The sequence below is a fragment of the Protopterus annectens genome, chromosome 2.part0 (assembly GCF_019279795.1).
Source record: "Protopterus annectens isolate FY-2018-M chromosome 2.part0, PAN1.0, whole genome shotgun sequence".
Classification (NCBI taxonomy): Eukaryota; Metazoa; Chordata; order Ceratodontiformes; family Protopteridae; genus Protopterus; species Protopterus annectens.
Window position 1 is genome coordinate 98,082,072 of NC_056728.1, and position 21,824 is coordinate 98,103,895.

Below are 21,824 nucleotides of genomic sequence, written 5' to 3' on the forward strand. Positions count from 1 at the left end.
TGGGTCTAATGAGGATGAGTACAGTGGGACAATGGCCTCCTTTTTTCTGGATGAAAAGCCCTTAGTGATGAGGTGTGCCACATAGAAGGATTTCCTGACTGTTGTGGTGATGTGGTTATCGAAGCTGAGACCACTGACCACCTGTGTCCCCAAGTCTCTTATCACATTTTCGGTGTTTAGTGTACTGCCACCTATTGGTAATTCACGGGTACATGTTTTTTTTCCCAAAGGGGATAACTATACATTTCTTGGCATTGAGCTTGAGCACATGGCTCTGGCACCAAACATCTGTTTCTGTAAGGCCCTTTTGTAGAGTATCTACATCATTTGAGGATTCAGTAATGGCTCCCAGTTTGCAGTCATCTGCGAACTTTGTTTAAGCAGCATGTTGTAATGATATGATTTGATATGATTTAATACGGCGGCAGATAAAAAAACACTTGAGCAACCGACTTATCATTTTTGGGCATAGTTATAGATTAAGGTAATTCCATATTCATTTTCCATTCGAAATAGTTCGATTTATAATCCAGCACAATTCTTCTTTGGCTTTTTTTTGTAATTTAAAATTGTTTAATATCTGTGCATCCAAAAGTATGATGGAACACATCTTTTCTTCTAGACCCTGACTGGGCGAGTTTAAACCTTGGAGCTCTTATCTGCATTGAATGCTCAGGTATTCATCGTAACCTTGGCACGCACCTCTCTCGTGTTCGCTCACTGGATTTGGATGACTGGTCATTGGACCTCATCAGGGTAATGACAGCAATTGGAAATGAGGTAGCCAACAGTGTATGGGAAGCAAACACTCAGGGTCGTGTCAAACCATCTCCAGATTGCACAAGGTATGTCATTTAATAATTTTAAATTTGAAGTTCATTTGCACAATTGTCCAGATTGTTAATAGATGGCTTATTTTAATGTGAGCTCAGAGAGACTAGTATCATCCTTTTATCAGTTTTTTTATTTCCATGTGATCATTTTATATATCCTTAAAGTATATGTGCAGCATTTAATTTTAGTGGGTACTGAATTGGAAATATTGGTTTGACAGTTTCCCAAAACTGACTTGTTTTGTAAAATAATTATACTGTTACCGGCTAATTGCTGCTAGTCATTCTTAGCAGCTAAGTGACACATACCTGTATACTAAACTAGAATTGTGATATATAAGAAAATGTCATCTGGTTGGAATGTTTCAGAGTGTGGGGTTATGCACTTGTCATTTGTACAGAAATTTATTTTTGTAATACAGATGGCAGCAGTGTCTAGATGATTCTGCTGTTGTTTCAAACACCACCAGAGTAGTAGCAAATTAACGTAGCAGGTGCCGTAGTAACTGTAATGTGCCTTACACAGACCGACTGAAGTCCCTGTCACTATACTCAAAACAAAGTTTTTGCATCTCTGCGAATACAAGAAACTATTTATATTTTAAAAAAACATAAAACTCTACAAATTAAAAACTATTGAATTTTCAGCTGAACAACCTTTTACAGACCTTCAAACAACTGAATGTGTTAAAACAGCTGCCAAACGTTTTAAATTTTATATAAAGCAGGTTGCTTCATTAAGCAATCCTCAACTGTGTATGTACTTTGTGCTTTGATATTGCAAGCTCTGAGCTGCACAGAAAACTTGATCTCTCCTTCTCCTAGGTGATGCTAAGGGAGCCTTTTATTATTATTATTGCCGAGATAGAAATTTTGCTTTTTTTAAACATCTTTATTGAATTATCACTTGTGACATAGGCAAAAAAGGCAGGAATTGAATAATTTATGTAATATTGCTTAGGTTATATGACGTATCGCAGTATATATGAAGTATAATGTTTTATGAGAATTGTGATGTTATCATTTGGCATCTTCCAGCCTGCCATGATTGCCTCTGAGACAGTGCCTTAAGCCAGGGTAATGTATGTGGTGATTGTATATTTTTTATTATGCATGGCTAATTGAATTTCAGTGCGTTAAGCATAATAAACATATACAATGTAAAAACAGATAATTACAAATAATAGCTTACGTTACGTAGAAATAAGAATAACATTTAAATCAATCCATTATAGTCTAAAATAGAAAGAAAAGGAGTTTATATAGAAGCTAGAACAAAACATAATATTACAACCAGCAAAATATCTAAATACACCAAGAAAAAATAACTGTGTGGGTATTGAATAAATGTAATTGGGGCCAGTATGTGGTTAATAAAATCTATCAAAGGCTTAGTAAGATACCCTACTAAGCACCTGCAGCAATCAGAGAGACTTCAGGGGTTTCTAACAAAGAAGATCAAGGGTCTCCAGCAGGTGCCTTACACAGACCCACTAAAGTCCCTGTCACTATACTCTGTATCGTATAGACTTCTTAGGGGAAACTTATGCCTGGCTTACAGAGCAATCTATGACCCAAACCTAATGAATTTGCTGCACATCTGAAAATCAAACAGGATTACAGCTACCCATTCCAGGGAACTAAATATGGCCTGCAACTTGAATAGGATGAGCTGGAGGGACAGATTTATCTCCCAGCGACTGCCACGTCTTTGGAACAGGTTACCAATTCATGTGAAACAGAGTACCTTTATGACACTGTTGAAGAGTAACCTGGATGAGTGGATGGGCACCGTAAATTCTTACTAGGGATAGTGCCACAGCCCTCATAGACATGGGCAGTAATCACTAAATGCAATCTTGGCTATTGACTAGTGCTTCTTTGGTATTCCATTGAGTTGAAAAGGCTTGGATTAAAATGACCTCTGGGTCGATAGCCTATAATCTCCTGTGATCCAATATGTGTAATGATACATTTATTATTTTTTTTCTTTATCATTAGCCAAGTTAACAATACATTTTAATTTGTCAAATAAAACAGGACAGAATTGTTGCAGCCTCTTTTTTTTTTTCTACAGTAAAAATAGCCCAAAACATGGATTTATGTTTTTGTGTACAGTACTAAAATTTATATATTTATAATAGTCCAAACTCAAAGCTTAACCAAATATTTGTATATCGTATCAAAGTTGTTCAGTGAGCCATACTCATAAAATATATGCAGCCAATAGACTTTAATGTTTTTATTTCATTTCTAACAATTAAAAATATATTTTTTTAGTCTGCTGATGTTATGAGGGATAAAACAAAAATTTCTGTGAATAAATTTCCATGTAAATAATTTTCAAAGGGAGGTGTTCCCAACAGAGGACTCCAAAATAAAATATTTCTCAATACTGATTAAGTTAGGATATGAACAAGGTTTATCATATGCTTTTCTTCAGCTCTGCTCGAGTTGGTAATTGATAATGTTTTCGCCGCGTGAAAGGTGCCATTAAGCTTTGGAAGCTGGCCAGCTGTTATATCCTATGCCAGATATAACCCATATAGCTTAGGCTACTGCAGCAGTGATCATTCAAACATCTACTGTTACTGCATGTTTACTTACACAACTGTACTTTCAACATAAAGTTCCTGTATTCAGCAGCTATAACAGTCTGATTACTTGAAAAATCTTTATGTGATAGTAACAGGAAGTTAGGGTGTGGAGATTCCAAGAAAGGTGTGGTGGTAGTTTAAGCAGATTAAAATAGAGTTGTTGGCAGAGGACAGTTGAAACAGCAAAAGCCTGCAATTATTTGTAACAGAAATGAGTACCCTTCAAATTATGGTGTGATTTGGCTTTGTTTGGGTTATTTCCTTCGCCACTAGTATTATGAACAGTGACTGAACGTAGGACACCAGTGTGGAATGGTTACATATGACATTAGGCTGAAGCCAGATTCATGTTTTACCACCATCTGATTCATTTTATTCCAGGCTACCTGGTCACATGTAGGCAATATTGCAAGAGTGAAGCAAGTACCCTTTGGATTTTGTCTTTATTTCATGATTTTACTGTTGACTAGTTTAGTTGTATTAGGCTCGTGCCTTGTTGTCAGTAGAGACCAAAGGTAATATTTATGCAAATGTTGAAATTTGGCCAGAACACCAGAGTAATACCCCTGATCCTTACAGGAGGTGAAGTGTATGCTTCCAGTGAGAGATTGTATAGATGTGGATGCTGAAGGATATGGAGAAAAGAGCAAGGGAGTGCTGAAATCACTGTTGAGGCAGAAATGAAAATTATTGAATTGTATTCCTCTGGATTAGATACAGAGACTCCTGTAAAACTTTGTAATAAACAGGAGCTGACCGGAATTCTAGCAAAAATAATAGAGAACGTAACAAAAATTGCTGTGAAATACACTAAATTATAAGAAAACCAGAGTAGTAGTTTGTGCTCTCCAATGAAGTATTGCTGAATGCTTTACAGACCCCTGATAGCAGAGTTGAGCATATCAGGGCAGAGGAAATACTTTCAGAGGATGTATGACTGGTAGATCAGGAAGTGAACCAAGAGAAGGTTGGCATTGCTGTGTCCATGTTGTGAGGACCTACTAGAGAAGTTACTGTACCGAAGTCAAACTTTTTGCAGTTTTGTTAGAAGTGTAGTAAACTAGTAGATGGAATGACTGTTTCAATTCATTTTAAAGGCTTTAGCTATTAAACTGGGGGTTCTTTAGTAAATTGTATATTTTTAAGGATGAGTGATGTGTAAAGTTGTTTTGAAAAGCAGTCTTAATCTTCATGTTTGGACCATGTTACTTAGAACTTTGCTATAAATGGGGAGATGCATGTTATTTCTACACTTCAAAATGCATGTATTATCAAATTTAAAAGTTAGATTGGAACTTCAGAATAGTGTACTGAAGTGTTTATACATTTGTTAGAATATGGATTGGGTCCTCAAGTTGCATTATGGAATTATAATTTTTATATGAACAAGTGGGGCATATACTGGATGATGTGCTTAATAAAATTGCAGATGTTCTCTTTTTGTATTTGGGACAAACTATTTAGTTCAGTTTTGTGATGAATGTTGGCATTTACCTACTTTACAACATGAATATATGATAAATATGAGGAAGTGGCATAAACAGAAACAGATTATTTGAAGATATGTTACAAATGTAAAACAATGTGACTTTTTTAGTTCGATTATGATGAGAACAGAAATAAAATTTTGAGAAATTGAATTCAAACATAGCTTTAGATGACCAGGGTGCACACAAATTATCAGTGAAATAATAAGAACGCTTTCACAGGTTGACAGAATAGTACTAGGCCGACTGCCCTTGTGGGCCATTTTAAGCCTAGTCATTTATTCCATGTGAGAATCAAACCCTGCACCTTGTGTCTGTAAGGAAAACACCTTAACCATTATTCAAACCTCCCAACTTATCTTAGTTCTACCTGGTGTGGGATTAGAACCCACAGCCTTCTACACCAGATGCAAATGTGCTACCAGCTGGTGACATAATTTAAAAAAATTTAATAAATGTCTATAACTAGGCAAATTGAGTTGGCAGAAGAAGGCAGAGCAGATCTGAAGATGACACTGTAGTATGTGCAGTTAGCATAGTTTTGACAATGCAGAAAGTAATACAAATGATAACAAAGATAATATGGAAGGGAGGGAATGAAAATAATACTTTAAGTAAATAAGTGATTTTTCCTGCATTAACTGTAAATGTGATGTTTTGCCAAAGTAGGGGGAATGATAAGACATGGTGAGAATGTAAAATAGGTGAAGTGATAATGTGTATGAAATTGTTGCATGTTTAAAAATTTACAGAGTTCAGATTGACAGAAATCAAAGAATATAGTCAATTGGACAGTAGCTTATATGTATGCTATTGGATAAAAAGGCAAATAGAGGAGAAGAAAGATTTCAAGGGAAAGAAGAGACTGAGCATTGATTGAGTTTCAACTTAATGTTGCCTCATGGTAGTGTGAAGTTTTAGGAAAGGCGTTAGAAACATACCTCTCAACTGTACAGATTTTTGCCTCATATTTTTGGTCCGTGTTTCATAAAATTGTGGTTTTCTAGCAAATAAGTGGCAAATCATTAAAGGTTGAGGTTAGAAAATAATGGCAGACAACTGAGTTTCAGACTTCATACCCTTCTGAAAAGTCATGCTAATGCAAAACCTGCTTTCTATCAACTTTGTAAGTTTGTAAGAGCAATATGTAAAAATTGTCCCTATTTTGGGCCTTTGTCCCACTTTTATTTATGGCTTTGTCCAGATTTCTTGCTCTAAGAGGTTGAGAGGTATGGTTAGAAACCTCCACATTTAGAAGTAGGTAAAGAGTAACAGTATAAGAAAATGGGCCTATACAAATTGTTAATACAAAATTGTATACATTGTATTTAAGTATGCAGTGAATACAAGGAAAATTAAAAAATAATATTGGGAAAGAGGTGGGTGGAAGAGATATGTTGGTTAAATCAACCAAACTTCACCCCATCTAAGAAGTTAGGAAGATGGGAGAATAAAGAAATTAAGTGATACATGATTTCACTCCAAAATAAATATAACGATTAAAACGTATGTCTGAAAGTGGATTTACATATGATATAACTGCATGAGGAAAATGCAAGTTATATTCAAGACAGTGGAAATGTGTGTAGCATGAATATGATGGGTCTCACTGAAATGTTAGTAATGTACAAATTATTACTTTAATAAAAATGTTCTTTAAAAAGTAATCAGACTTGCATGATGCAGAACCAGGGTGATATTCAAAAACAAACTGAGGATGTAACTAAGTTTATCTAAGATGATTCTTTGAGGACAAAAAGTGGGCAGGCTTTTTTCAAACAACAGTTAAAGTGGGAAGGCAACAAATAAAATATGACAGTGACACCCTAAATGCCTGCATCAGGTTGCCTGCCACTGAGACTTCAGTCAGAAGGCAGGCATGGCTTTCCATTGGTGTCCTGACAGAGAATGTCAAGGGAATGCTTCTAAATGTGCTCTTCTAAAGGAATAATATTTTTGGTCCCCTTCATAGGACATTTTAAGCAATAAGAAAAAATGTAAGACTAGTGTGTAAGCAGATTTTCCATCATCATAGTCACAGGTGTTTTCTGAAGTATCCATTTAAGAACAGCTTTTTGTAATAGGCAAATTAAGCTGGATCAGTTATAGACAGGAAGAGGCAGCTTGAAAGCAAATATCATCATTGGAAGATAATCCAATGCAAGAATCAAGGAAGTGGGTTGATGAAGCATATGTCCTCCACATGCAAATGGAGCCACCACAGAAGTAGGACTTCCTCCCCACCCCACTCTGTCCCCTTCTGAAAACTTTTACTGGGGGAGAAATTCTCTGCTTCTGGGAGTGATGGGCCTTTCAGACCTAAGAGTGTGGTTAAGGGAAATTGTGGTCTTATATTAACCATTCGCATAGTTGAATTTTCCCATTTCTGTCTTTTCATTGTCAGGCTACCTGTACCAAGCAACCAGTGCATTGTGCCAGACTTATTCTTCACTTGTTGGACTGCAAGGAAGTATTAATCATCCTAGCCCCAAAATAGGAGAAGGGTGCTGTTCAGCTTGTCTTTGTCCTTGAGAAGGAAGACCAACTGAGGTCTTTTCTAGACCTGTCTAGCTTTAGCAAGTTTGTGATGACATGAAATTCAAGATTCTTTCCTTACACTTTGTCCTTCTCCTACTGTTGGATGATTTGTAGTCACCTTAGACATAATGGATGCCTGTCTGCAGTTTCCTATTCACGAGGCCCACAGGCTGTACCTCTATTGTGCAGTTGGGAAGCTTGCGTTTCTAATTAATTTTATTTCTGTATGACTTTTGTACCACTTCTACGGTCTTCGTATGCATAGATGCAGCTTTTCCATATCTAAAGTTAAAAGGCATCCTTGTCTGGAAATTGCTTGATATATGCCTCCTCTATGGAAGAGTTTTAAAAGGCTCAATGTTAAGTTGTCAATCTCGCCTTCATTCTTGCTTGATGGGTTCGGAGCCGATCCCTCGGCTCCGACTCGGCACTTGCTAAGCTCGAGAGTTTCTTCTACCAGCTCGAGGCAGCCCCATATCCCATGATGCAAGGCGGTAAGTACCCAGATCTCGTTTGCCGCTTCGCTTAGGAGGTCTTCTTTTTACCAGCTCCTGGTAAGTTGTTCACTTTTGTGATTTTTCAAGTCCCTTTTTTAGTCTAAAACTAATTTTTTGATAGTTTAAATTTAATTTCTATCCCTTTCTGACAGAAATTCCCTGTCTCTTTTAATTTTTTGTTAGTCAATTCCCTATCCCATCCCCCCCTGTTAGGGTGTGTGTGTTGGTGTTTTATAGAATACCTCTTGGTATTTTGTTTAATTTAATTTAATTTGACTGGTGTGTGTGTATTGTGTGTTCGGCACCATGTCAAAGGAGAGGGTTTCAGGTTTTAAGAAGTGTGACTCGTGCTGTCAGAAGATGTCTCTGACAGACGGTCACACTTCTTGCCTGTATTGTCTGGGCCCTCTTCACCTGCAGGACTCCTGTGCTATTTGTCACTCCTTCAGCCAGAGAGTCCTGCAGGAGAGACGTAACAAGTTGATTCTTAGGGGCCTTCTTAAGCCGGAGGGCTCTCCGGCTAAGTCGGCTCCACCAAAATCAACAAAACCTGCCAAGGCCCAGGCTTCTGTATCTAAGCCTGCGGCCTCGGCTCCGACTGCACTGAGTCGAGATCGGCTCCGGCTGGAGCCGATTCTGGATTGACAAAGCTTTCGGCACCGATGACTATCGGTGCCGAATCTGTATTGTCCACTTCGATGTCGGCGCCGATCGGTTCCGACACCCATGTGGCACAGGCATCGGTGTCGGCTCCGATCGGCTCCGACACCGTTACTTTGGTGGCTGTATCGGCTCCGGCTGGAGCCGATACATCGAGACGTTCTGTCGGCTCCGAGAAGTCGGCTCCGACAGGATCTGTAGTATCGGCTCCGATGGCTCATTCCAGGAAGAGGTCGAGGTCTCCTTCCTTGGAGCCGATACTTTCGGCTCCGGCTTCGCCTCTTCTATTGGAACGGAGCCATCGGAGCCGATCTTCAAGGTCATCCAGGTTGTCAGATCATGACCTAGAGAGTGGTCAGTAGATTACTCAAGTCACAGGTACTGGCCCAAATGTTACACAGTCCGTCTCAGCAGATGACTGTTGGTCCACACCCCGTTACAGTTCCTCCTTCAACTCTACCCCAGAGTTTGGAGTTGGAGTCTTCGGGTATGGTTACTGCTACGGCTGGAGGACGGATACCCCCTTCTGTTCCTTCAGCCTCTACTCTTATCTCCTCTTCCTTAGAGGGATTCGGTGGTCGGGCTTCCATGGTCTCCTCCGAGGGGGTGAGTGGCATCGGACCCTTGTCCGAGCCCGCTCTTCCCCTTGGAGCCTCGGCCTTGGTGAGCTTGGCTCCGACATCTGCCTCGAGACTTCCCTTCGGTGGTCCCGGAGTTCCTAGCTCTTGGAGCGGGTTCTCTCGGACCTGCCTGGGAGGGGAGCATTCGAGGTAATGAAGAGTGTACTGGCCACTGGTATCAGTCAGCAGTCTGTTCCCGTAGCTCCTCCCTCTATAGTACCTGTTGACATCTCTGCCACTTCTCTTGCTACAGGACCCAGAGATCCTCCGCCTCAGGTTTCCCCATTGGGAATTTCCCCTCTTCCGAGGATTCTCCTGATGTTTCGGGAGATCCTCCTAGGAAGAGGACTTGTAAGAGGAAGCATGTAGACTCCCCCGAGTCTGTCACTTCGGATACTGACTTTGATGAGTCAGAGGGATCCCCTAGATTCCCCCTCTGAGGATGTCTCCTTCTCAGACATCCTAGAACTTCTGAAACAGAGGGGAAACTGGCCCACCAACAATCCCTCTGAGGATGAGTCAGTATACCTAGAGGCGTTTGGATCTCGGCCCTCCACCTCCTGGGTGTCTCCGCCTTCGACCCCTTATGCAGGTTATTGCACGAAAGGCGTGGGCAGCTCCTGACTCTGTAGAGCCAGTCCCTAGGAGTGACAAACAATTCCTTACCAAGGGTGTCCCCGCTGATGCCATGGTGGTGGCTGCGGCCACCAAAAAGGAACTTGCAGATCCTTCCGTGCCCGTCCATCCTCCTAATAAGGACTCTAGGACCATGGATAGGTACGGCAAGCGGATGTTTTCCTCAGCGACCTTTGCTATGCGTTCGCTGAATTATCTTTGTCACTTCACCAGACTCCAGAGAGATATCCTGAAGGAGCTGGGAGAAGTAGTTCAGGATCCTACAGCTGCAGGGGCTCAAGAAAAGATTGCTTCGCAGCTAGGAACCCTCAATTCCATTGCTAACTCCTCCATGCGGCTAATATCTTATGCTGCGGATGGAGCGAGTAGAGCCGCAGGCACAGGTGTGGCTCTTAGGCGCCAAGCCTGGATGCGGCTATGTGATTTTCGGATCCCTTTAAGGCGTCCTTCACAAATTCTCCCTTTGATGGGTCAGCTTTGTTTGGCCCTCAGGTGAAGGAAACCTTGACCAGGTGTGAGCAGGACGGCAAGACTCTTTCTGCTGTTGGAGTCCGTTTTCCACCCCTTCTAGGCCTTATCCCAAAGGACAGAAGGGTGGGAAGATGTGGTTCCGTAAATCCCAAGGAGTCACGCCGGATTCACGTGGTCAGTTTACCCCTAGAGGCAGAGGGGTAACAACAACAGACGCGCTCTAGAGGCAGAAGGGTCCAAGAACCAGGGAAACAGGGAGCCTCTCTCTGATAAGCCCTTTCAGCATCCCTGAGGTGTTGCCCGGCTGTCCCTCCTTGGAGGCAGTCGGGAAGATTATCACTGTACCCAGAAGCCTGGCATTCCCTCACTCAAGACAGATGGGTACAGTCGATCATATCCAAGGGTTACATAATTCCTTTCGAGGAAAGTCCCTTCCCTCAAATTCCCTTCCAGATGTACCACCCGGTCTAAGGGAGATTGCAGAGTTAGAAATCGCAAAACTACTGCAAAAAAGAGCGATTCAGCCAGTTACAATAGACCATTCAGAGCCGGAATCTACTCAAGGTTCTTTTGGTCCCCAAAAGACGGGAGACGGGAGACCAATATTGGATCTCAGCAGACTCAACAAGTCTGTCAGGAAGACAAGATTCCGAATGGTCACTCTTCAGTCAATTCTGCCCTTCTTACAGAAGGACAACTGGATGTGCTCAATAGATCTTCAGGATGCGTACTATCACATCAAAATTCACAGACGCTCCAGGAGATTTCTCCGCTTCGGCTGGGGTCCAGTCACTTCCAGTTCAGAGCCCTGCCCTTTGGTCTCACTACAGCCCCAGAGTTTTCACCAAATGCATGGCAGTGGTCACGGCTCACCTGAGACGTCAAGGATTCCAGGTGTTTCCGTATCTCGACGACTGGCTCCTGTCAGCCACCACCAGGCATCAGCTTATACAAGCCAGGGATTACACAATAGACCTTTGTTCTCTTTTAGGCATCTCAATCAACTTGAAAAGTCATCCTTATCGCCCTGCCAGTCTATTACCTTCATAGGCGCAAACTTAAACACTGTTCGGATGTCAGCTACCCTTACAGAACAAAGAGTTTCAGACATTCAGACTCATGTCAGGATCATTCTGGCCAGCAAGAAAGTACAGGCCAGAATGGTTCTAAAGGTATTAGGTCTCATGGCTGCGGCCATTACTCTTCTTCCCTGGCTCGATTCTACATGCGCCTCCTTCAGTGGATGCTGTTCACACAGTGGTCATACCAGCAACTCCCAATGCGTCACCAGATTCTGGTGACACAAACATGCAAAGAACATCTTGCTTGGTGGATCACATCGTCTCAGGTTCACCAAGGCAGGTGCTTTGTACCTCCGTCCCCGATAGCCACTGTCACCACGGATGCCTCCTGATCGGGTGGGGGTCATTATCAGGGCAGGATGGTTCATGGGACGTGGCAACCGTTCGAGTACCATCTGCACATAAATGTCCTGGAGATGAGAGCAGTGCTTTTAACGTTGCAAGCCCTCAACGACTTTCTTCCCGTAGGGACAATTGCAGTCCACACAGACAACATGTCTGTAGTTTGGTATATCAACAAACAGGGCGGAACCAAGTCCTACCCCTTGTGTCGAGAAGCGCTCAGACTATGGCAATGGGCGATCTCCTCTCATCGGTTTCTGGTAGCAACGCATATCCCTGGGAAAACCAACATTATAGCGGACAGATTGAGCAGAGCTATTCTCATGCCTCACGAGTTGTCTCTCAAGCAATCTATAGCGGAAGAGATTTTTCTGGAATGGGGTCGCCCATGTTGCGATCTTTTTGCTACTCCCCAAAACAGCAAATGTCCAGACTTCTTCAGCCTCTTCCCTCTATCAGGCCATCCCCCCAGAGACGCTCTGACCCAGGATTGGCCCCAGGGACTTCTTTATGCCTTCCCTCCATTTCCTCTGATCCCTCAGGTGATCCAGAAAGCTACCGTTTGAGAGCCAAATTGATTCTCATTGCCCCTTACTGGCCTCGACAAGTTTGGTTCCCGTTCCTCCATCATCACCTTTTGGTGCAGCCGTGGCATCTGGACCCAGTGCCAGATCTACTGATTCACCAATCCGGTCAGCTGCACCGGTCAATCCCTTCTCTCAACCTCACAGCATGGTTGCTCCACTTCCTTCCTTAGCCAGGCTTCCTTTGATCTCTAACCCAGTTAGAGACATCATAGTAGCTTCACTAAAATCCTCTACCAGGAGGATTTACACAAGCAAATGGAACGTTTCTCTTATTGGGCTAAGGCCCAAAATATTGATCCTTTTACTGCCCCTGTTCAGGCAGTTCTGGACTTCTTAGCAGAGATTTTTCATGCAGGCTCCTCTTCTTCCACAGTCAGAGTTCAGTTGGCTGCTATTTCTAATTTTCATGTCGGGATAGCAGATCATAATATTATGTCCCATAGGCTCTGCAGGGCCTTCTTGAAAGGAATTTTCCTACTAAAGCCTCCAATCAGGAATCCTCCTCCTCAGTGGGATCTAAATTTAGTGCTGACATCCTTGATTCTTCCCCCCTTCGAGCCAGCTGTTTCTTGTTCCCTGAAATATCTTTCTTGGAAAACTTTATTCCTAGTGGCTATTACATCTGCCAGGAGGGTGTCTGAACTTCATGCTCTTTCGGTTCGACCCCCCTATTTGATTTTTCACAAAGACAGAGTATCTTTGAGAACTAATCCATCCTTTTTACCTAAGGTCGCTTCTAAGAACAATCTCAATCAATCCATTGATCTCCCTGTATTTTTCCTAACTATTCAGATAGAGCTGAACAAAAGCTACATTATCTTGACGTCCACCGTCAGCTTAGATATTATTTGGACAGAACAAAAAATTTAGAAAATCTGATCAACTTTTTGTTTCCTATGCGGATAATAAAAAAGGCCTTCCTGTTTCTAAAGTGACTTTGTCCAGATGGCTTTCTTCGGTCATCACTGAAATTTATACGATCAGGGGAAAACAGCTGTGCTCAAAACCTAAAGCACATTCAACTAGGAGTTTAGCTACTTCTACAGCTTTTCAAGCTAGACTGCCTTTGGACACTATTTGTGCAGCGGCACTTGGGCCACTCCTCACACTTTTGTTTCCCATTACAAATTGGACTTGGCCTCCAGGGACAGAGCCAGTTTTGGCTCTACAGTCCTCAAGAGTTTGTTCCATTGAGCCACCCAGGATAGAGGTGCTAGGGACGGTCCCATCAAGCAAGAATGAAGGCGAGATTGACAACTTAACATTAAGAAGTTATGTACCTACCATAACGCGTTCCATGTTAGTTGTCTTCTCTCGCCTTCTTTCTTGCGACCCTCCCTCCTTCCCCCTGGCCTGGACAGACCTTGTATAAGAAACTATTATGCTAAAGACCATTCAGACCTGGTCCTTTTTACATCTGTAAGTTTCTTCTTCCTTTGGGAAGTATTGTATGCTTGGTGCTATTGCCCTTTGTTAACAAACGAGATCTGGGTACTTACCGCCTTGCATCATGGGATATGGGGCTGCCTCGAGCTGGTAGAAGAAACTCTCGAGCTTAGCAAGTGCCGAGTCGGAGCCGAGGGATCGGCTCCGAACCCATCAAGCAAGAAAGAAGGCGAGAGAAGACAACTAACATGGAACGTTATGGTAGGTACATAACTTCTTATTCTACACTCTCCATTGCCTTTTGAGCATTTGGTTATCCCAGAATCTGCAAAAGTCATGCCTGAAGCCTTTTTACCAGAAAACATTCTTGCTTCCCATAGCAGATACCAAAATCCGAAAACTGTTCCTTCTAAGTGCAGAGTCTTATTTGTGAGTCAGTTCTTCTTTACGATGTCCCAGAAGTCCCAGTTCCATGCTAGAATGCCTTTGGGGTTCAGTTTAGCCTCCATACTAAGGTCGCCCATGCACAGTAGAAAGACCGTGGTACTTGAGAAGTTTATGGGCTGAGCACATTCATCCCTTGGAATAAGTGATTCCTGTTATCCTGTCTCTCAAACAGGTGCAGATTTGGTAGGCAGCACAGCAAAAAAGCAGGCCAGACCTTACCTTTATTTCACCAGAACCAGCTCTGAACCAGAAACATGAAGGTGATGATAACTACTCTTAGCACTTGCCAAGCCTTGCAGCCTGTGATCAGCCAACGGTGTTACAGACAACACCACAGTAGCACTTCAGTAATGTGATACATCAGCAGACAAGGAGTCACTTATGTTCAGCCCCACTGCAACTTTGGGATTTGAATATCAGTCTAGGATGTACTTACAGTGTTTGCATCCTTGGACATTTGGGTTAATTAACAGAACCCATGAAAAGGGAGTAAGAGGGTTCACACAAATGAATGCTGGACAGATAAATCTTTTGGAAGATTACTGAAAAGTGAGAACACTACCAGATCTGTCGGCATTGCAAAACAAAAAAACTGTTAAGAGATTGTATTCTGGAATAAATGCCAAAAAGCCATAGCTGCCATCACCTTTTCAGTTCATTGGAACTAGGCCTTTTCTGTGCTTTCCCAACAGTTTTGGTTATTCCAAAGTTCTTTTATAGGAAAGAAAGGAAGAAGCAAAGCTCATTGTATGAACTGCCGAATGGACAATGTAAGCAGCAAATTGCTCTCCCAGGTAATAATTGTCCAGAGAATATCCCATGTCTTTGTCCTTTCATTAGACTTTACATACACAGTAGGAAGGAACTTCCCATCCACCTCATCATCAAGGACCTCAGTCTGAAGGCCTGGAATATTTTTAGGTTAGTTCCTTACAGGCAGTTGTCTGTACTGTTATTGTTTACATCCTGAAGATGCAAGAAGGCCAAATATCACAAAGTTTTCCTTAGATAACTGAAATAGATTGTATGAATTTGTTGCTGTAGAAAATAGCATGACCCAATATCTCTGCCATCCTCCAAATTCAGAAGTACCACTCAGAACGCCTTCAGTATGTACTTTTTTTCTGTCTGTTAAAATAAATCATTCATAAGTCTTAGCCTGGCTGCATAAAACCCCATTTCACCACCTCTACTGTGACAATCTTCTTGAAAGGTACATTATACCCAGGTTTTCCATGATGGCCTATCTACACTGTCTGGGATCTAAATCCCATGAAGGCAATTGGCGAAGCATGCATGTCCTCCCTTTGAACCCAAAAACTCAGGTGTCAACAAAAGTGGGTTCTAGAAGACTGTTATGTTTGAGGTCATAATCTCTGCTAAAGGAAGTTCCAGGTTTTGATATGTTGGAAACATTGCATAGTCTTATAGTTTCCTAAAGAAATGGGGTACTATTTAAGACCAGCTACTCCTTCATGCCCGAGGTGGTCTTTGAGCTCTCCTTAAGACATTTTGTAGATATCTCTGTTTTATCTTCCACTGTGTTTAGGGCAGAAACCTTCACTGCTTGATGATCTCCTGTTCCTTAAGAATGTGAGCCTTGTGATGATTATAGTACAGTTGTGGGAAGGGGATTTATATTAATTCATCCAAGGATCAGTTCAGCGAACCTTTCTTCATCGAACGTTGTCACTGAAAATAAATTTAAACAGGAAAACTAAGCACTTGGCCAAAACAACACCAGAACAGATGCTACAGTATGTAAAACCCACCAAAGTGGGGAGCTTCGCCCTGGCCCCCCCAACTATATATACCAACTCCAAGATCGCACTACAGTGTGGAAAGGGGCAAATTTGTGCTGCTGGGCAACTGCTTCCTTTCCTTATGTAAATTTTTTGCTGAAATGAATTTTTGATGGTTAGGGTTCGATGAAGAAAGGTTTGTGAACCTTTGATGGATTAATATACACCCATGTGAAGGTGCATACTGTAATCATAGATTGTTGAATAGTAAAATTCATTGCTGTAGTATGAGCTTCTCCTTGCCATCCCCTCTTTTCCCTGGGCAGGCCAGTTTTAATTAGGTAGTTTCAAACCTTGTATAATCAAAGTGATGTAATAATATCACAGCCACTGTGCTGTTGGATTTTCCTATGGTGGTGGGTACTTGCATATATTTTGAGGTTTTTTTGTTAGGGTAGGGATCTGCTACTTCTGTTTCCTGCTGCTTGCCCATTTACTAGCTTACCGTGTTAGCTGATGTTGAGGAGTAAAGTTATACTTGTTTACTCTTAGTTCTAAAAATAAACAAAAAAAGTGTATACGTTTATGTTCTCTTTACTGATTAGTTTTCTGCAGACATCCACAGTTTGGGGGTACTACCATCATGCCTTGACTAAAGAATGTATGGCTGGTTCCGAAATCTGGTCAGAAAACTGATATCTGCCTAGCTAAATCCCATTTATTTTGAATAACCCTGGTATTTGATAATTTGCAGCTGTGGACATAAACTTCCAAAGAACTTATGGAATAGTCTCACGAGGATATTACGGTTTTGAATTGATTATTGGGCTTAACATTACCAATGTCGATAAGAACGATGTGTTTGGGAGCAGATTTAAGTTTAAATGAAATAACCTACTACTGCAGCCAAAGCTAATTAACTCATTATCTCACCTGTGCTCTGGACTGCATCATTCTAATTTCAGGTTAATAACTCGCAGTACAAACCGATGTTCATGTACCGAAGAAGGAAGAGCAAGCTGCTCAGTGCAAACTTATCTTCAGAAAGTGTTAAAGTGGATTTTATAAGTCACAATAAAAACTCAGTAAATGTTAGTTCTGGTTATGTTTTATAAATAACTTGCACATTACACTTATAACTGCTCCGGCTATACGTATTTTGCTAACAGCATTTTTTTTGTCTCTTAGCTTTCCTGTGAGTTGAAGTGCTTTTGTTTAGTTTTGTTGTCAAGGTAATTAAAGAAGTCTGAAGGGTATAACAATATGCGCAATTATGTCACAACACTTGCTATGTCTTTAATAGACAGATATCAGGTGCCAGTGCAATTATGTTACCCTAAATGTAAGCCCTAAAATATAATCTTTTAGTAGCTTTTATTTAATATTATTTTTGCAATTGTTAGTGTAAATATAAATAGTGGTGTTAGATGCCGATTGGTATCACTTACCTGATCCTAGAGAACTACTTGGTGTCATCACTAGGACTTAATAAGTAAATTTCACTCTCTGTTTTTTCTGCCAACTTAATACTTTAAGTGGGATTGTTAAAGTTGTTAAGAATATTTTTATGATAAATGTTACTCAACTACAGGTCTACCTTTCAAGTCATTTTGTATGATTATTATATGGGTATTTGTTATATAGAGTGGGGAAAACTGATTCAGTATTTGGTAGCAAGTACTATAAAAACTGTTCACATGTCCTTAGGAACTTTGTCAAACAGCAGCTCATGGCAATTAATATGGTCTGAATCCCTGGAAATGGAATAATCATTTTTGTGTAGTCACAAAACAGATGTGGCTTCTGAGATATAAGTATGTTTGATCTTCCAGCAAGAACAGAATACTGATCAGAATTCTGTATGGAGACGAGATTTTACTACACCTAGAAAAATTAGGACCATTACTTGCTGTACTGATAAGAATATTGGATCCCCTATCTGGTTTGCAAAATGTCCGGCCACAGTGGTGCAGCGGTTAGCGTTGTTGCCTCACAGCAAGAGGTTCTCCCATTCGATTCTCGGCTGGAGCGCCTTCTGTGTGGAGTCTGCATGTCCTCCCTGTGATCGAGTGATGTTTTTTAGACATGCAGGTAGGTGCGTGTGTGAATGGGTGTACCTTTTTTGAAGGTTGGGCGTCGAGCTGGCAACTCAGCACCCTAAAACTCCACTGCCAATCATTAGCAGACCGGAGTTCTGCTGTGGCAACCCCTAACCGGGAAAAGCCAAAAGACTATCTGGTTTACAAAATGCAATCCAGGAATTCTTGTGTTAAAAAGTGGCTAGTAAAATGCACTTCACTGTAGGATAGGTATAAATTGAAATTAACCTCCTCAAATCCTTTAAGAAAATTGGAATGTTTTATGACAGTTAATGATGATGACATGTTAAAGCCAGTTCTGAGCCTAGCTGTGTGTTTAATTTTCAAGATAACTGTAACCAAAATTGTGGTCAGTGTCATTTAAAACTTCTCAAGAATGTAGTGCTGTCTGTGAACCTGGAAACTCCCTCACAAGATTTGTCAGAGCAACATAAATGATACATATTTTAACCTTTTAAAATAATATGATTTATTTTCTGAAATTCTTACTGCAGTGCTGATGTTTTTTATCTACCTGTATCCCTTCTTATTTAGCTAGGCTGCATGCAATGCCAGCTGTATTTTATCAGTGATTGTCCTCAGCAGATTATTAAGTTGCTTAATCAGGTTATGATCATATTCATATAGGCGGTTATTAATAAGTACATTTCACTGTGAGCAAATGAAGTGTGTTGAAGATAATGATGTAGTTAAGCACAATGAGACCAGCCAAAGTTTTACTTAATCTAAATCTCAGAAACATTATAAGCACATATTGTTGAAATGCTTAACTCTCGTTATGCATACTTAAAGGAAAAATAATTAAGACAGAGCTAAACAAATTAACTTTTTTTTGTTTTTGGCTCTAACAAAAATTACCTTGACTTGATTGTGTTGTTTTTTGTTAGAATTGCTGGTGCAGAACAGAGTGATTTTAAAAACTGCATGCAGAACCTCTGTACTGAAGTATGATTGATACCACTTTTGTGTCACTTGTACTGTGGTAATGTTGCATACATGTGCCAGCAGCAGTAATTTAAACAGTGTGCCTCACTGCATACAAAGGTGTGAACTTATTGTGTTAGATATTACCTACTGTTTTGGTTATCCCTGAACTTTTTGAATATTTCTTAAAACTACTATTGATGATACTAGCTATGTAGGTGTGGAAAAACACTGTGGGGTAATGTTGTGAAGCTGTAGTATCCATGAACTTTTTGAATATTTCTTAAAACTACTATTGATGATACTAGCTGTGTAGGTGTGGAAAAACACTGAAACACTGTGGGGTAATGTTGTGAAGCTGTAGTATCCCAGAATGCACTACAGCCCATGGTTGATGAGTCTCTTTACTGAGGTACCGTTATTGCCAAAAGCAACACACGCACACACACCAAAAAGGCATACTTGAGTAGCAACAACCCTTGCATTCTGCAGAGGCAAGCACCTCAGTGCAGACCCACAAACAAACAGTAATTGTGCAGATGTCTGATAAATCATAGAACAGTGGGTTCTATTTTAAATTAACCATATTGTACCAGTCCTGCTTAGCTTGGCTCTGTTGACTAAAAGACCCTACTGTACATCTGCAGAATCTTGTGAAAAGTGGACTTCTGAAAACTTATCAAAACATACGTGAAACTGCTGTAGAATCCATACTGAAAGATTTTTTTTTTCGGTGTCAGTAATTAAATGGTACTTTTCCTGACAAATGATTCCTGTGTTTAGAAACAGGCAGTCAATACTTCTTCATCTGCAGTCAGCTTCAATTTGTCAGGCTGCTGAGAAAGCTCGAACTGCAGGTCTCAGACTGCTGATAATTGCTGGAACCAATTATAGTTTTCAGAAAGTGACCTAATCAGGGGGCCCTTGGATGACAGTTTGGAAAAGGATAAAAGGCCGGTAACCCAATTTGTTTCTTTCTGGCCTCTTATATCCTCTTTACTTAGATGAAGGTTAGCTATAGTTGAAACACTGGCTGTTTTTGAATTACATATTTGCTGGGATGTAATACACTTTTTTTACAATATGATGGTATAGTTGCAGACTGTTAGTTGTCTTTTGCAGTTAGCAGGTCAGTAGTCTTACACAAATATCTCACCTAGAACATATCACTTTCCACCCATTTTAATGCATTTTAACAGAATATGTACAAAAATGCAAAAACCTTCTTTTCTCTTACCATAAAAGATATTCTACTAAATAAAGATTAGTAATCTAGTAATAAAGCTGTATACATGTGTGTGTGTATATGCATATGTATACATACACATATATATATAATATATATATATCTATATATCTATATATATATATATATATATATATATATATATATATATATGAGTATATGAGACAGAGAAGGAGAGAGACAGAGATACATACACACATGTATATATTTATAGATATATGTATATAAAATGGATATCCTTTGTAAATAGAGATTTTATTGGGCAGGGAGTGCCTGAAATTCAGTTTTACTTCCTCTGAGTAATTTCTCTCATTAAAAGACCTCAGTTAAGGATGGCAGTTTCATCTCCTACATATTTAAAGTTTGCAGATCGCTTTCATCTACATTTTTGGTTTACCCCCATATCTGTCATTCTTTCCATTTTTCAAACCCCAATAGTTTGTGCACATGGGCGTACACACACACACACACACACACACACACACACACACACACACACACACACACACAAAATGCATGTTACTGATGGTAGATTCCCATAATGGACACAACAGTTTTCCCAGACTAACTCACCATATGTTACCTGTGACAGTTTCCCTTGCCTTTTCAATCCCCAAAGGAACATGTTCACTTACATGTCATGACCACTCTGAACCCTCTCTCCTGTCTTCCCTGATGTGCATTACTCAGGAAGTACTTTCTGTTGTAGTTGGCACATAATTTTGGACATTAACTGTGTGCAAGAGAGGCGTTAGCATATCTATGCTTGGTTTATCTGGTTAAAAATTAGATGTGTTGAGTTGCAAGTGCCTTGGCTTACTTGCTGACTGAAAGCTAAATTTCCAAGAACATTTAGGCAATACTTTCAGACTAACAAATCTAAAGCTGGGAGCAGTTCTAATACCTGAAACTAGAAAAACTGTAGCACAAACAGTAGTTTTAAGCAAAAAAAAAATTTAGGTGGGTTAATACAGAGTTGTTTTGCTAATCATGTGTATGGAGAATGTCATTGTCAAGTGCAAAGTCTGAAATGGCTTACAAAGGAGTATTATATTTTGGAACTGGCTTGTTGAATCATTGCTCTGCTGTAATGCAGTAGTCTAGCTGGGGGAAGATAACCAGTTTGCATGCTCACTCATCATACCCGATTAATGTAAGAGACAAAAAGCATAAGAAATGGAAAAGAGGTAGAACTACAACTTTGAAAACTGAAAGAAATAAGCTGGACAAACAAATTAAGCATAATGTGAGACAAGGTCAAGAAATATTTGAAGAAAATGTATATAAAGATATTGAACATAATAGGAAACCATTTTATACGTATGTAAGATGTTTAAGGAGTAAAGACATACAAATTGATAAACTGTGTGTAGATTCTAAAATTTATTCTCAGACACAGCAGACAATTTTTAACACCTTTATTCAATTATCACTTGTGACATAGGCACATTAGCATTTATATAAAAGTAATCAAACTGTATTAAGTTAAATTAATAAGCATTATGCTTCACATATATTGCTATTTATCATATAACCTAAGCAACATTACATAAATTATTAATTTCCTTCCCCCTTTTTTAAACAAGAAACATCTTTATTAAACCATCACTTATGACATCATACGTTTATA

At 40.3% G+C, this 21,824-nt stretch overlaps 1 protein-coding gene across 1 annotated transcript in view; it reads left to right on the plus strand.

Moving 5' to 3' along the window:
* Positions 1-21,824, plus strand: part of LOC122792978 (arf-GAP with GTPase, ANK repeat and PH domain-containing protein 1-like) — a 2,685,441-nt gene that overhangs the window by 2,284,361 nt on the left and 379,256 nt on the right. The window contains exon 18 of the mRNA XM_044060583.1: positions 623-845. Coding sequence (XP_043916518.1) covers positions 623-845 — 223 coding nt within the window. The remainder of the gene's footprint in view (positions 1-622; positions 846-21,824) is intronic.